Consider the following 15,610-nt stretch of genomic DNA (forward strand, 5'->3'; position numbering starts at 1 on the left):
TTGACACAGCTGAAGCTCTGGCCTTCCTTAAAAAATAACTAATTTAATAAAAATGCACCGTTTTTTGAGAACAAACATTGGTAAATAATGCACCATAATACATTCTGACGAAAAATAAAAATGATTATGAATACAAATAAAATAAAAGAAGCCTCCCGTGAGTTACTACAAGCTATAAAGTAGTTTTTTAAAACGTTTTATAGAATAAAAAGCTCACTGCAGGACGTTGTAGAAATGCGTGTGTGCACCACGTCAAAGGAGCCTCATTCACTTTACATTGGGGTTGTTTGCGTGGTGCCGACACGCAAATATAAAAGATTCCGTGACTCCACCACGCAATTCGGTGTTAAGGAGTCGTGGAGGAGTCACGCATTCTGGTGAGATCAGGTTGTATACTATGGCTCTGGGCTACAGTAGCTCGGGGCTCTGGGCTTGGATAACTGGACAGTACCATTAGAGGGCAGCAGAGCAACATTACTGTGTCCTATCTGCCGAATCCACAGAAGAAGAAGACGCAGGCGGAAGTGTAGTGGAAAACATGGCGACGTCCTATACACACATTTAGGACAAACTACCAACAGTGACAGAAACGTAGCCAAAGCCCGCTCTGACCCTGGAGACATGTCGCAGTGAGTGGAGCCTTTGTCAGAATGTGGTTGCTGGGCAGGACCGTGGCGCTGCGCTACCTGCGGGCCGGGGGGAGGCCAGCGGCCCGCAGGCTCTCCTCCTCGGGACCCCCCTGGAGGCTGCTGTTCTTCGGCTCAGACCACTTCGCTGTGGAGTCTCTGAAAGTGCTCACATCCAATAGGTGAGTCCTGTATCAAGGTAGATATGGTGGAAAATGCGAGAGCGTGTAAAACCTGATGTGAGCACTTGCAGAAAAAAAGTCTGAGCTAGTGTGCATACATTTATACTTGTATAAAAATATCCACGTATCTGTGAACCAAATTTGAAGCCACAGAAAAAAAAGTGTTGTAGCTTGTAGGAAAAAAATGAATTTAGTGATGAAATGTTCAAAACCTCCATGTAATGTGTAGGAGCTCCAGTGGGGGGGTGGTGGAGACCCTTGAGGTGGTGGCTCTGCCGGGGGACGTCCCGGTGAAGAGGTTCGCTCTACAGAACCAGCTCCCAGTCCACAGCTGGCCCACCCACTCTGTGGATGGACAGTTTGATGTGGGGGTGGTGGTGTCCTTCGGCTGTTTGCTCCCCGAGAAGCTCATCAACAAGTTCCCACAGTGAGCTGCTTTCATAATGTAGCTAAACCTGAAGAGTGCACCCTGCTGGAGGTCCAGGCTTAATTAAAGCCTTCAGTTTGGTATCTGTGGCCTCTTAACATTGTCCTGCATTGAGAGAAGCCTTGGAGATGGTATACCTAAGTATGATGACTATAGAGATATTCTGATTCTAAAGTAACACAGATCTCAGTGTGGACACGTCTTTAAAAATAGATTTAACGTACATTTACATTTGGACCATTATTATTATTATTATAAATGATGGCCAAGACAAAACTTGCTATAGATAATAATACTTGTATTATTTACTCATCTGAACATACAATTATTGGATTTTGTAAGAATACTTTAAAATAATGTTTCAATTTGTATGATCATTTCAAAACTATAAGAAGTTATGAGTAACAGATTTTTTTAAATAAGAAAAAAAAAAGAATTACACTGCTAGTGTCAATAACATTAACAAAATAAAAGATGGCATAAATGACTTTGGGATAAATGAATTCCCAGGTTAGTCCCTCTTTAAGCTCCTGGAATGTGATGATGTTTATTATCTAAAGGCATTACAAACAGTGTTGGGCAAGTTACTTCCAAAATGTAATATATTACATATTACTTATTACTCTCTTTTGAAAGTAATAAGTTACATTACAATATTACTGTCTCTGAAATGTAATGAGTTACACTACTTTAGTTACTTTTTAGTTACTTTCACCGAAATAACCTCAAAAGAATAGCTAGGTATTTTAAATGCTAAAATGTAGTTTAGTGCAGCTCATTATGCATCCAGTGAAGGGCAATGTGGTATAGCATAACAACTGTGTAGGCCCTTAAGGCTACTAACAACTTGTATTACACGGCTTAGTTGAATACTCCATTCTGATTGTAAATTCTTAACATGTGACACGTTGTTAATACAGCAGTACAGACCGCTGTCAAGGACTATAATGAAGGTTAACATATTGTAAATCAAGGCAAATATTATTTAAACCATGCTCATGGTTTGAAATGGCAAACATTGAAAGGCAAAAGTATTATTAAAACCATGTAGCCTACTACATCATCACCTTGGTCCCATCATATACGCTGGGAAGAGAATATTTACTGTGTTTGAAAACTGGTATCACATCATCATGTGAGGTTGACTTTGTGACCTGGAGAACATTTCAGCTGCAACATTAGCTCGTTGATAATAAGCTTGGGATATGAGATATTTTTGTAGCCATTCGTGGTGAAGGCATCTGTGCTATTGTATGCATTATTTTTGACCCAACATTTCTAGAGGCATGTCAGAATATGGTACTATTTTCACATGAATATTCTAGCCATTGTCTATTTTTATACCACAAGCTGCAAAATGACCGCCTTACCCCACTGTACAGGCGGGTAGTTGTTTAGATATACCTGGCACCTGCGGGCCGCAGAGGGGCGGCGTAGTTTCGGGCGATGAAGACTGCTGCTCCGGGGCTGGCGAGTCAGGCGGGAGGGAGTAAGCTAGTGTCCACAACGGAGGGTAACGTGATGTCCGCATCTGACCTGTTGCTACTGTCTGCAGTAGATGCAGTGTTGCTGGCGTTTAGTGATGGTTGCTTTAACCATTTTCGTATAAATGATTATCCACAGATCAGATGTGTGTCACTGCTGTGGAAGCACTTTGGAAATGATGCACGTGCAGCGGAGCAGGTCACGCGCACCTGACACAATTTGTTGTTTGTATTTTTCACTACGTTCTCTTTTTTGAATGGTTGCATAACGTTCAACTTCCCCGAAGATCTCGACGCGAAGCCTGAAGGGTAAACACCAGGTTTACTAATCTACCCGCACAATTTGTTCCGGTGTCGGAATGTCTCGCTATGTTAGTACATTCTTAAAAAACAAAACACCATTTAATTTCGGGTTAAAATGTGTTGTAACTGCGTTACTGAGAATTGTAACGGGTAATATGTTACCCACATTTCATTAGTAATGAGTTACATTACTTCGTTACAGCAAAAAGTAATATATTACTGTAACTCCGTTACTTTTGTAACGCGTTACACCCAACACTGATTACAAATAATGTTTTATCTATTAATATTCCAGCTGTGTGTTGTGTACCTATGTTTATAAAGTGTGTGTTTGCTCTGCAGTGGGATTCTGAATGTTCACCCCAGCCTGTTGCCTAGGTGGAGGGGTCCGGCCCCCATCTTCCACACCATCATGCATGGTGATGCTGTGACGGGGGTCTCCATCATCCAGATCCGCCCTCACAGGTAACCTGAGGGGAAAGCTCCTGATTCTACATTCCACCATCAGACCATCTGCCATCACACAGAGATTAAGAATGTCTCCCCCCCCCCCCCCAGGTTTGATGTGGGCCCCCTCCTCCAGCAGGAGCTCCATCAGGTCCCTGAAGGCTGCACTGCAGAGCAGCTGGAAGCGGCCCTCTCCTCTAAAGGAGCACACCTGGTGGGTGTATTGAACATCTCAGGTGTCTGTCTGCTCCCAGTAAGCTGACTGTGTGTGTTTGTTTTGCAGCTGCTTGATACCCTGAGGACTCTGTCTGAGAGAATAGCTCATAAAAGAGAGCAAAGCCAGAGCGGGGGAACATTTGGTACGTAGCTCTGAATTACACAGGTACAGTCATGCTACATAAAACTTCTTCATACTTACACATTCATTTCCAAATATAGCCCCCAAAATCAATGCCTCCATGAGCTGGGTGGAGTGGGAGGAGCAGACCTGTGATCAGATCAGCTGTCTGCATTGCGCCATCGGCTCCCGGGTAATGAACCATGGAGACATGTAGGCTTTGAGGAATGAAGCACGCTGCATGTCTCTGATGATGCTTCTCTTCCAATCAGATTCCTCTGAGGACTACGTGGATGGGCAGGACCATAAAACTGCTGGATTTTGTAGGAAGATGTCACATTTCATTATTAGGTAAGTTTGGTTAATCATATTGGAACATTTCGTGTTTTTGGATAGTTTCCTGAATGATGCCAGTGTGTCTTTTCTCTTCTACTGTACAAGGTAAACAAATGTGCTACTTCTGCCTATGAATAATTACAAATAAAAATGCTGTTGATGTGAAAAGTTGAATACAAAAGTGACTACTCAACATTGTACAGCTCCTCAATTTTAACTTTGCTGAAAGTGAGCTTGATTTAATAATTATTCATGTGTGATAAATATAAATGGATCATTCAATCCTCTCATTGGTGTTCCATTAGCTGCAATAAACCAGCAGTGTCAAACAACTTTAGCCAATCAGTAGTGAGCATTTAAATGAATTATAGTGTATTTGATACACAGATAAAATGTATACCGACGAATAATATGGTGAACATTAATGTCTGCTACCTGTGATTTTATATAAGGCTTCTTTTGGAGCCAAATAAAATAATCTTCCTCTTCAGACCTCCTGCATCACTAACGCAATGCATGTAATATCTCCCGTAGCAAGCAAACGCAACACAATGCACACAGCTTTGTTAATGCACAACATTAGTTCAACCAGTCTGCGAGTGTAGCCTAACATATTTTCTGAGATTGTGTTCTCTCTCCTCTGAAAAGTGTGTTGTTCGTGTGTCATTGATCCCTCTGTTTGCAGATGAGAGGAGCAGATGGCCCCCTGGCTCAGTGAGCTACCTGAAGGAGTCCAACACTCTGGCTGTGAGCTGTAAGGTGTGTTTCACTCACACACCTGGTCCTCTTTACTGCCCCCCCCCATGCACAGCTGTATTGCTATATTTCTATTTGCGTTTTGACATAATATCCAAATGTCCCTCAAATAATGTCTGTAAAGCCTTTTCGTAAATTGGTGTGGAGTGTGCAGCATGGTCACATACCATTTGTATTTCAAAGAAAGGTGAGGCTTCAGTGTGCGTAATCTGTGACTAAGCCCTGCTGAGCAGTTGACTGCAGACTCCCCCTGCCCTGCTGAAGGACTGCATCAAAAAGTCTTTGTTCATAAACTCATACAATACAAAGACCTACACTTAATACAATATACACTAACATACACAGAACAAACAAAGCAGCAGTAGTCACAATCTTGTGCGCTAACCACATGTGAGTTCTTATTGAGCTATATTTCTTACTCCCATAGTGCTCTTTCGGCTCAGTCCCTAACAAACTAACCAGGATCCTCTTAAAAAGATATGATGATCTCTCCAATGGAAAAATGAATATCATTTATTCAAGCCATTCTACAATAAGTTCACAAATGTTTTTTTCTTTATGTTTTTCCATCACAGCATGGACTCTTGGCAAATGAAACAGACACACCCGAGTGTCTCTAGTGTCTGGGATCTGCTGCATTCACTGGCCGTTTCTCCATGTCGAGTAGAGCTGCTGCAGAGCCACTATTTCAGTATACGTCCTCGAGTGGCGCCGAAGAACTGTTTAAATGCATGTTAAATTCCCAGCATTCGGCGCCACTCGATGACGTAGTATACTTGAAATTAGTGGCTCTGCAGCAGGTATACTCGACATTGAGAAACGGCCAGTGTCCTCTGTATGCTTTCTTGTTACTGCTGCCATGGTAATCGTGACATCTAGTGGTTACAACAGGAACTGTTTTAACATAAGGCCGTCCCTGGCTGCATTCACTCTATTCAGTTTTAGTTTGCAGCACTTATTATGTAATTCCCGAGTTTCAAGGACTGAAACACAATCACAAAGTGACTCGTTTTTTATTCCAGTGATATACTGAATAATCTGGGCCGTGATTCAGGAAGCAGGATTAGTTCAAACTGTTATAGGAGGAAACTGGGTGATCAGCATTTCAGAGAAAACTAAATGTGTTATCAAGAAGTAGCTGAAAAAAGCCACTGGACGCTGGATGTTCAAATACATGATACACATAATGAGGTAGCTGTCAGATGACCGTAGTAATAGTAAAGTATATATTGTGTTATTGTACAACATTGTTGTCACAAACACTGGATCAGATTGTGAGCTTGCAATAATGTATTTATAATTATAACAAATTCACATATGTTTCATCTTCAGTTGCTGGCCCCTGTGTTTTTCCCCTTTCGTATTAAAGCTGAACAAATGTATGTCAAATATAATGAAAGCCCTATTTACTCAATGTAAGTGAATTTGTGCAGCCCTCTTCTTTGTGTTAATGTGTGCTCCCTGCTCCAGGACGGCTGGGTGGGCTTCAGGTCTGTGGTCCTGAAGAAGAGGCTGACCGCAGGGGACTTCTATAACGGCTACCTGCACCAGACCCTGCACAGGAAGTCAGCCTGTGACATCACCAGAGCACAGTTCATCACCAGGAAACATGGAGGAGACGCAAAGGACATGAGAGAGAACTCTACGTCATGACGTTTCCTCTTCAATATGAACACTACAGATATCAGCTGCTGGGATTTACTGTATTTCGTGTGTTACTCTGTCTGTTTAAGACATCTGCAGGTACAGTGTGACTGTAGTTGTACTATACTTTGCTTTTATTGCAATAAATGATATTGCTGTTGATTTATTTCAGGAACAATCAGGAACTGTTTATTTCTATTAGAACTAAGACAGAAAACGTATTACACTTCAAACATTAGCATTGTTAGCGTGTTAGCTTGCTGATGCAATTTAGCTGATTTCATTTAGCTCACAATCTGATTGCAGCTTCACAGTCCGACAGCTGCGGACTTGTATCAGGTTAACATGAATTCACACTGATAAAGACAACAACTTGTATATATATTTATGTTTGGCTACATAAAATGCATTGTTAATTAACAACAGACTTGTATCTGCATCCCAAGACAATTGTCTTGGGATGCAATCACTTGAGTTTTGAATAATAAGAACAATGTTATAAGTATTGTAAGAATGATTTACCCTCAATATGCCAGCTGTGACAGGATACAAGGTCATATGTTAGAGGCAAGCATTATGTGGAGGGAGACCTGTGGAACATACAGTATAACACATACTTCTCATCATGAGTGGATTGTCTTCATGCCCTGAATAAATGGCAGCGAGGACATGATGCCTTTTTCCATCCATTTAAAAATCCTGTTCCCAGACCTTTGTTTCAAAGGCGCAATAATGAAAATAAACATATCAGAAAAATAATTCCCACACACTTTTTTGAAAGTGGCAAACCATTCAACGTGATGACCTGCTCACCAATAGGCTTCTGGAAAATGAAGGAATCCGACACAGAAAATATTTATTGAAAAGACAGTAAATCTTGTGTGTGATGGGGTTAGCTCTGCAACTCCCTGGCCCAAATACAGTGACCTTTCATTTGAAGGTTGAATGTCCCTGTGAATGTCCCCTCTGTGGGATGAGTCAAAGTATGCTCTGAAACACATCATGCCTCCTTACCAATACCCCTGTAGGTGTAGGCAAAGTCGGCTCATAGCACTCAAAGACTGTAGTCATCACACGCTTCTGTCATAACATGAATTCATAATTTATACACAAACATCAATACAATTAATATTTTCATAAAAGTATATTGTTTATGTCCGCAAATGACGTACATAATTATTTACATAAAGAGCAGGAGATTGAGATCCAACCACAGACAGAGACACACAGAGCCTCTGAGTTTTGCTCAATAAATCTTGCTTACTAGTTTCACTCAAGATCTAACCATTGCCACTGCATCAATGCCTTCGTTATAGGTAAATGTCTCATCTCCTCAGTGTCTGGCCAAAGTGTTGGAAAAGGTTAATTTAAACAAAGATTCCTTTCAGCGTGAACAGCTCTGGTTCTGCTCAGGGTTTTTAAGGACAAGCTGGCACAGAATGCATCAACAACACTAACCGCAGGATCCAGTAGGACAAGGCATGTGGAGATGCATTACATGTATTGCATCTCCACATTAGTTGCTGTATGTTTTTAGTTATGTTTTAAGTTTTTAATGATCACATGGTACATTTGGGATTGGCTATTTATGACTCACTTACTTAATTCTTGTGCTGAAGATATTCACTTTTATATTGAATATGACAGCTGGAACATGTGTTTTCTTGTAAAGATGTTGCTTCTGCATATAATAATAAAAAAATTATAAAATAACATTTTGCACTGAACACTCTGGTGTTGGATACTGCTTGTATAATGTTTACATTTCAATTTAGAGTCTAATTGCTCTATTGTAGTTCCTATTTAATTACACTTTTTTAGTTTTGGCTCTATTTTGACCTTTCTCCATGTAAGATACGTATTTATCTTCTCTACTGCAACACCAACATTTTCCTTCTGGCCATCAATAAAGGTGATCTGATCTTTTAATAAAACATGAAGCTGATTAAGCTGGACAGACTGTCTGGAGATGATCATGCTGTTTCTCTGGACTGTACCACGTCCCACTCTAACTCAGCGAGCTGTCAAGTGCACTTTCACTTCCCTTTGAGGAAAACTACAAATCAATTAAAGGTAATGCGCAATGTTTAACATTAAAGTATAACTCTACTTAAAGTCAATAAAACTTATGCTGAAGGAAATAGCCCTTATCATGTTGGCTCTGCTCCCCCCCCCCCCCTCCTGTGGTAACGGTTCAGAGAGACTTCCATTTTACACGGTGACTGCTAGCTGAACCTAAAGTGACAGAGCACAACTTCTCCAGTGTAGCAGCCCGCCTCTCTCCAGACACAGCATGCTTAGCGTTATACTGTAAGCTGACCAGACCAACACGACATTTTGTTTTAAGCACAAGTCAAATTAACAGTGGCGTAGAAACACGGGTAAGTTTGAAATTATTAGACGCTGTTGTAGCTAGCTAACGTTACCATAACAGTCCCAGTGTGTAGCTGTCAGTTGTTGTCTTAATAATGAAGCTTGCGCTAGTGTAAAGCTCGGCGTAGTATCCACTGTTATGGGTTGAAAAATATGACAGTAATGTGTTTATGAAATGACGTCATGTTAGAGTTGCTGTGGTTTACAGCAGTACGGTATGATGTCAGCTGTTTGAGGAGCCGTGAAGCAGCCCCGGTAACGTTACGCTTCGCATTTCAGAGGTCTGTTAAAGAGAATGTCACCAAACCCGGAAGTGGCCACAGTCACTCCTCTCTGTTAGCATGTCCCTCACAGGACCCTGCTGAAAGGCTGGTTCTAAACACTTCTGGCATAAGGTATTACTGTCTAAATACTTTCTTCTTCATACTTTTCAAGAGTAGCCTATGTCTAATGCTAAGACAGCACTCAATTATCTAAATTACTTTGAGTTATTAAGACCAAATGGCTTTGGGTATCAATGTTTGCCTTACCACATTTGTTTATTTATGTTGTCATACAACTGAACTAGTCATGAAATCGTTTTTATTGATGGACCATGATATGAAGGTAGATATGGTGCAAAATGCAAGAGCGTGTAAAACCTGATGTGAGCACTTGCAGAAAAAAAATCTGAGTTTAGGCATACCTTTACACTTGTATAAAATATCCACGTATCTGTGAACCAAATTTGAAGTCACAGAAGAAAAAGTGTTGAAGTTTGTAGAAAAAATATGAACTTAGTGATGAAATATTCACTTGCAGAATTTTTTTTTTTTTAAATATATTTTCCATTACAACTGCAACCTGGTTATTACAACCTCTCAAATCAGTCATTATAACTTGACAAATCTGCTCTGTGGCAGTATAAAACGGCGGCCTTGACTTTTGCTTGTGCCTGATAAGCACGGGTTTTTCCTGTTCGCGCCACAGTGGAGCCGGCTCTTTCCCCCGAAAACCGGTTCTTACCAAACTCGAAAAAAGTGTCTGTCTAGTCTAGAGACAAGAACCGCATACGTCACGCTTACGTCGGAGGTGGGCGAGATTAATCTGAACTAACAGTTTATGGCGAGTACGGCAAATACAAGTTGAAACAAGCGGTAGCGCTGAGCAAAGTGACTAGAACGCAACCACACACACAAAAAAAAACACACTTTATAATGTCAGGCAACACTAACCAGGCTTCGTGTGAGACTGTTTATTTGTTCCTTACTTTGACCTTCCGTTCGCTGTTATTGATCATTGTGAAGGGGGCAGACGTTTTGTTTTGTATTATAGCAGCTATCAGATGGAATCAATACATGGGCTGCAAAGGTTGTCATGTCCGACTAGAATCATAATGAAAAATACGCCGGTAAAATTTGCCTGTAGAAAACGGCTTATGCCACAAGTTAAAGCAACAAGTAGCCTAGTCAATATAGTCAGTGTAGCTTCGGTTGCTATGCTAACATCACCCATTTTATACCTGAGAAACTTTCATAACAGCGTTGTGATGCCAAACAGCGTAAATTCAGACTGACACACATTCACTTGGGGAATTGGGGATATTTATCAGCTGCTTGTGTGACAGTCAGACAGTGAATACTTTACAGCGGCCGCTGCTGTGAGCTAATAAACTCCAGTGGAAGAGCAGCACTGCAGCGGTCGGTAAATGCCGCAACACATTAATAAGCAATGAACCACGGCACTCTGGAGAAAAGTATAAGGTTGGAGAAGTAGTTATTTAATTTAATCTGGCTTTGTATGATTAAAAGTAACACGATCCGACGCAGTCCCCCATTGTTGTTGTTGTGAGCATGGGCGCGGGAAGGGGGGTGCTGAGGGCGCTGCAGCACCCCCTAGCGGCAGGCAGGGGGTGCGTAGCTCCCCTGTCTGAATTATTATTTAACGGTTATTGCTGCTCCCGCTGTGCATAATCTGATTCCACATTGTTGGTAAAATAATATTTTGGCCTGCCCCGAATGTTTTTTCTGTAGCCCCGGACAATTCTACCTCAATAATATAATACATTAACCGTGCTTTACGTGAACCTCATCAAGACACTAGAAAGGACGGCAGGACTGTCATTTCCCGTGTTCAGTGAATGCAACAGAGGCAAGACACCAGACCAATCAGAGAGTTGCATGGAAATAAAAGTGTGCTTGTGTCATTCAAGCTCGCGGCTCTTTGTGTGTGCGGAAATAGCGCATTTAGTGTGTGTGTGAGAGAGGGGGAGAGAGAGAGGGACCGGTGCCAGCAGCAGGGACCGTGTTGTTAGCATCTGGTTAGCTAGCTGCACTAACGGACATACGGAGCTGTTTGTTCCACAACAAGCTGGAGGAGAGCTCTCCTCTCAGACTGAGAGGCTCAGGTGAGCTAAAGGACTCTCTGAGTGTTTAGATAGTTAACTTTAGTCTAAGTTATCTCAAAGGTCTCAAACGGTTTGGTCAAAAATTATTCAAAAGATTATTTCCGCGGCACACCTTCATATGATCATTATAGTTATAAAAAAAATAAGAGAATAAAGGAAAAACAGTTATGAAATACTATATGGCAGTAAAACAAGAATTCAGTTTGAAAGGGGAGTGATTTGTAAAATATCCATAAAGAAAAAGAATATCTGCTTACAGTTGTGTTTCATCTGGGTGTTGAGAGATGTATCCATAGATCTCTTAATGTTGCTCTCAAAGTGCACCAGATTGATGCTTTTAACTTCAATATTTAAAAAAAATCTTCCCGGGGGAGCATCCCCCCGGACCCCCCTAGAGGAGGTGAGGTCCGCTCCCCACTCGTAAAAAGTAGCACTTTACCCCTGCCTATATGCCGTGAGCTGATTATCGAGCCTTCATTGTAACAGTCGCGGGTTTACTGTGTGTTTGCTTGTGGCGAGTTTTTTGGTGCGTGCTCCGTGCCCGTAATAGTGTTCACTGGAGTCCAGCACCTCAGCAACCCCCACTCAAAATACCTTCCCGCGCCTCTGGTTGTGAGCGAAGCACGGAGCTAGAACGGGAGCTGCGTTGGTGTGAAAGGGGCAACAGTAGTCACTTGTTTCTGTGTGACTGACCCGAGCTTGGGCCTCGAGCTGCGCACTTTCACTCCAACCCCCCTGCCTCCAGTCCCCCCACATCTATAGGTGAAAATTACTATCATCGCAAGAAGTGTAGCAAAAGTCAAGGCCGCAGATTCGTCGATTTATACTGCCACAAAGCAGATTCGTGAAGTTGTAATGATTGATTTGAGAGGTTGTAATAAACAAGTTGCAGTTGTAATGGAAAATATATTTTAAAAATATATATTTTTCTGCAAGTGAGCATTTCATCACTAAGTTCATTTTTTTTCTACAAGCTACGAAACCTTTTTTCTTCTTCTGTGACTTCAAATTTGGTTCACAGATACATGTATATTTTATACAAGTGTAAATGTGCTCATCAGTTTTTACAAGCTCTCGCATTTTGCAGCATATCTACCTTCATACATGACAGCTACCCTTTTAATCACCAGCTGTGTTTTGACTAAATCATCATTTATCCTGTGGACATTTTGTGTCACAACTAACTTTATTTAACTGGCCTGAGTCACAATAGGGTTTTAGCATTGCTTTGTTTCCCCGGTGAACACTGAAACACAGACCCAAACTCTGCCTACACACGGCGGCGTAAGTTGTCGCCTGCCGGCGGGGGGCGGGGGGGCTCAAACTCGACCAACAATCAATCACATGAATCTCCCGCCCCAGACACACAAGCACGCGGTTTGATTGGCTAGAGCTTGTACTGGCATATGATTAGATTGGCTGACGCCTCCGTCGAGGCGTCAAAAGTAGAACATTGCTCTACTTTTGCAGCGAGCACCGGGAGAGAAGAGGCTTGTTTGAGACAAGCGAGACCTGCGCAGACCTGCGCAATTTCGATCAACGTCTTGCTCGTGCGTTGCATGATGGTTAGTCATTTTGTCCGACTTGCTCTGGAGGCTCGCTCACATGAGACGTTGAAATCTCGCGGGACAAAGACGCCCGCAGCCTTGAGAGCGAGGCGTGGCGAGGTGGCGCAGTTCCTCTCCACGGGCTGCGGAGGCGAAATGCTTGATGGGAAACGACTCGCTGGTATCTCGAGCTGAGCGCTCATTGGTGGTTTTTACCAAGTGCTGCTGATGAAACTCTCCAATTGGCTCGGCAAAAGTTTGTTGTTGTTTGGTGTCAGTTTTACGTAGCCACTTCCATTCACATTTTTCCTCATTGTTCCACAATGTTTATCATCATGAAATGAATATCTATATATGTTATACTATACTTGCACTGCTTACCATTTTTATACTTTATATATATTAGCATATTCATACACACTGTTCATACTGCTCACAGGCTGCTGTGTATATCTAGTGTATTCATACCCCTCACTGTTTATTCATCATTCACTTCATTCTATCTTTTATTCTGTAGATTCTGTACATTACTTTTCACTTTACTGCTTGTTGCACTCCTGGTTAGGAGCTAAACTGCATTTCGTTGTCTCAGTACCTGTAATATGTGCAATAACAATAGAGTTGAATCTAATCTTGAGCAGGAACAAATGTATTTACTTAGTACATATCTGACATTAACGATTAAACACATGTGTGCATTCTTTATAAATGCAAACTTAGTCAAGCCGACTCCGGAGGTGGCGGTATGCACCTTAAAGTTGTTTGCAATCCGCCAAAAAACTGAGAGAAGAAGAAGAAGCCGACTTGGAGCTGTCCGACTTCAGGCGAGCTTTTTGAGACCTCCCCCGGCTGCGATCGGCTATTCTCGTCTACTTTCGAGGCGAGCCGCAACGCGTCTCAAACAAGCCTAAGGCTTAAGCAATAATTGCGTATTAAGTAATTATTATAATTAATTGTGCAGTTCAGTTCACCGAATCGTGACGTCACCCCATTCAAAGTGAATGGGCAGAAGCGTTGAAGCGTCAACGCACGCCGCCGTTTGTAGGGGCCGTTACCCCTAGATTCCACCGGGTCCGTCTGCGCTGCGTCACAGCTGCGTCGTGGTTTTGGACCGACCTCCTCCAGCTTCATAACCCACCGGGCGCGTTTCAGAAGCATTTCAGAAGCGGAGCATCTTGTGTGCCGGCTCAGAGTTTTTGTTGATTTGGGCATATTTCCTGGACAGGCTACTTTGTACAGACAAAGTTAATAATAATATCCCAGTTATAAACAACATGAATCAAAAGATGTGTTGCTGTATTTTAGTGGTAAAAAAATTACTTCATCATCATAATTATTCATTTTATATAATTTACACAGTGCCTGTAAACCGGAGGAGAACGCTGGCATTTCTCTTCCTACTTGAAAGACTACGGAGGGATAGGGTCTGCAAAATTAGTTTATTTTGGGGATTGACTGGATGCTCTGACCGGTCCACTTCCTACCCGGCGCTATGCAACGCCTCGCGTCGCGTCAAATAGACTTGCATCCTATTTTTAGTGGAGCCCAGTGCCGAGACGCTTCTGGGACGCTTCTAGCTGTAACGCGGCGCGTCTGGTGGAATAGCACCGTTCGATTTTATTTGAACGGGACGGCGCAAAACAAGAAGCATTCGGATCCAAGTAGATGGAAGGAATGAGGTATTTGCGGTCTACAATGACAGAGAAGAGGCTGTCAAGTTTGGCTGTACTCAGCATTGAATCAAAACGCACCATAGCTTTAGATCTTAATAAGTTTGTGAGGCGTTTTGCTGATAAAGATGGTAATCGCCGCATTCAGCTGCCAACTTGATGCTCTGCTCACGGATGACTCGATAAGCATAAAAACTGTTAAGATCAGCGGTGTAGTGGGGATTTTTTGAATGGGTGGACGGGGCAGGGGTGGACGGGGGGAGAGACACTATAGACGCGCTCGTGAACTGTCAACGGAGGGCAGTGGCGGTTCTAGAACATTTTACATGGGGTGGCAAATGGGGGGCAAGAGGTCATGCCAGGGTGGCATGGGAGGGCGGACAGTACGTGGTATTTTATACTGTATATAACCTATTTATTGTTAATTCATGCCCTAACACAAGTGTTCTTAATGCACAAGAGAAACAAGGTGTTCATACAAACAATCAGGTGCCCTTTGAGTCCCCCAAGCTTACTTCAACAATTTTAAATGAAAGGAAACTACAAAATGTATTTTAAAGCAATGAATTAATGTAATGTAAAACTATATATATATATATATACAGACATATTTGCATGTCCTCACTAAGCATTATTACATATTAATTTAATATTAAACAAATCAAAATGGCCACTTATCCCAAAATCTTGCTGCTAATATAATCATATGTTTGTGAACTTTAACTGATCAAAAAGAAATTCTGAAAAAATACTTGAATTATCTATGAAATTGCAATATTGACACACGTCCCTCAGTTTGTTTCAACCCCGTCACGCCATACCATTTACCCTCCTATTAAAATAATGGATCACTCCATGTGTGATCTGCATTGAGGGAATTACATCACAGAAGTCTTTTGAAGCAAAGAAAGGCAAGTGTCAGTGTCTTCTCTTACCTATATTTCAGTTTTTGTATTGTCAGATTAAGATTGACAAGCTCAACATTTCAACTCTGTTATATGAATTAATGATAGTAAATAATTGTTTATTACAAAATAAACAATAGTTTTGCAAAATATTACAATTTTGTAATGTCCTTAACTTCCATGTGGT

The 15,610-nt window shown here is 41.8% G+C and overlaps 2 protein-coding genes across 3 annotated transcripts in view; both read left to right on the forward strand.

The window, feature by feature from the left end:
- Positions 1-455: 455 nt before the first annotated feature.
- mtfmt (mitochondrial methionyl-tRNA formyltransferase) lies at positions 456-7,301 on the forward strand. Of its 2 annotated transcripts, XM_079666193.1 has the most exons (9): positions 460-808; positions 1,038-1,235; positions 3,365-3,487; positions 3,581-3,683; positions 3,753-3,828; positions 3,908-3,999; positions 4,079-4,157; positions 4,828-4,901; positions 6,369-7,301. In XM_079666193.1, the coding sequence occupies exons 1-9, from the start codon at positions 651-653 to the stop codon at positions 6,549-6,551; spliced, it is 1,086 nt and encodes a 361-aa protein (XP_079522319.1). In that variant the 5' UTR covers positions 460-650; the 3' UTR covers positions 6,552-7,301. The 2 variants fall into 2 exon arrangements, with proteins under 2 accessions (XP_079522320.1, XP_079522319.1); XM_079666194.1 differs by lacking the exon at positions 1,038-1,235 and having other exon boundaries at positions 456-808.
- A 1,436-nt stretch (positions 7,302-8,737) lies between these two features.
- The window catches only part of celf1 (cugbp, Elav-like family member 1), a 36,919-nt gene continuing 30,046 nt past the window's right edge, over positions 8,738-15,610 (forward strand). The window contains exon 1 of the mRNA XM_079665711.1: positions 8,738-8,923. The gene's annotated coding sequence lies outside the window, so the exon portion shown is untranslated. The remainder of the gene's footprint in view (positions 8,924-15,610) is intronic.

Source organism: Notothenia rossii (assembly GCF_949606895.1).
Source record: "Notothenia rossii genome assembly, chromosome: 2".
In the NCBI taxonomy this organism is placed as follows: Eukaryota; Metazoa; Chordata; class Actinopteri; order Perciformes; family Nototheniidae; genus Notothenia; species Notothenia rossii.

Excerpts from the sequence above, each read along its gene's own strand:
- mtfmt (XM_079666193.1), top strand. The coding sequence starts at position 651 with ATGTGGTTGCTGGGCAGGACCGTGGCGCTGCGCTACCTGCGGGCCGGG. Across the intron at positions 809-1,037 it reads AAAGTGCTCACATCCAATAG|GAGCTCCAGTGGGGGGGTGG; the intron begins GTGAGTCCTGTA and ends TGTAATGTGTAG. Across the intron at positions 3,829-3,907 it reads CCAGAGCGGGGGAACATTTG|CCCCCAAAATCAATGCCTCC; the intron begins GTACGTAGCTCT and ends TTCCAAATATAG.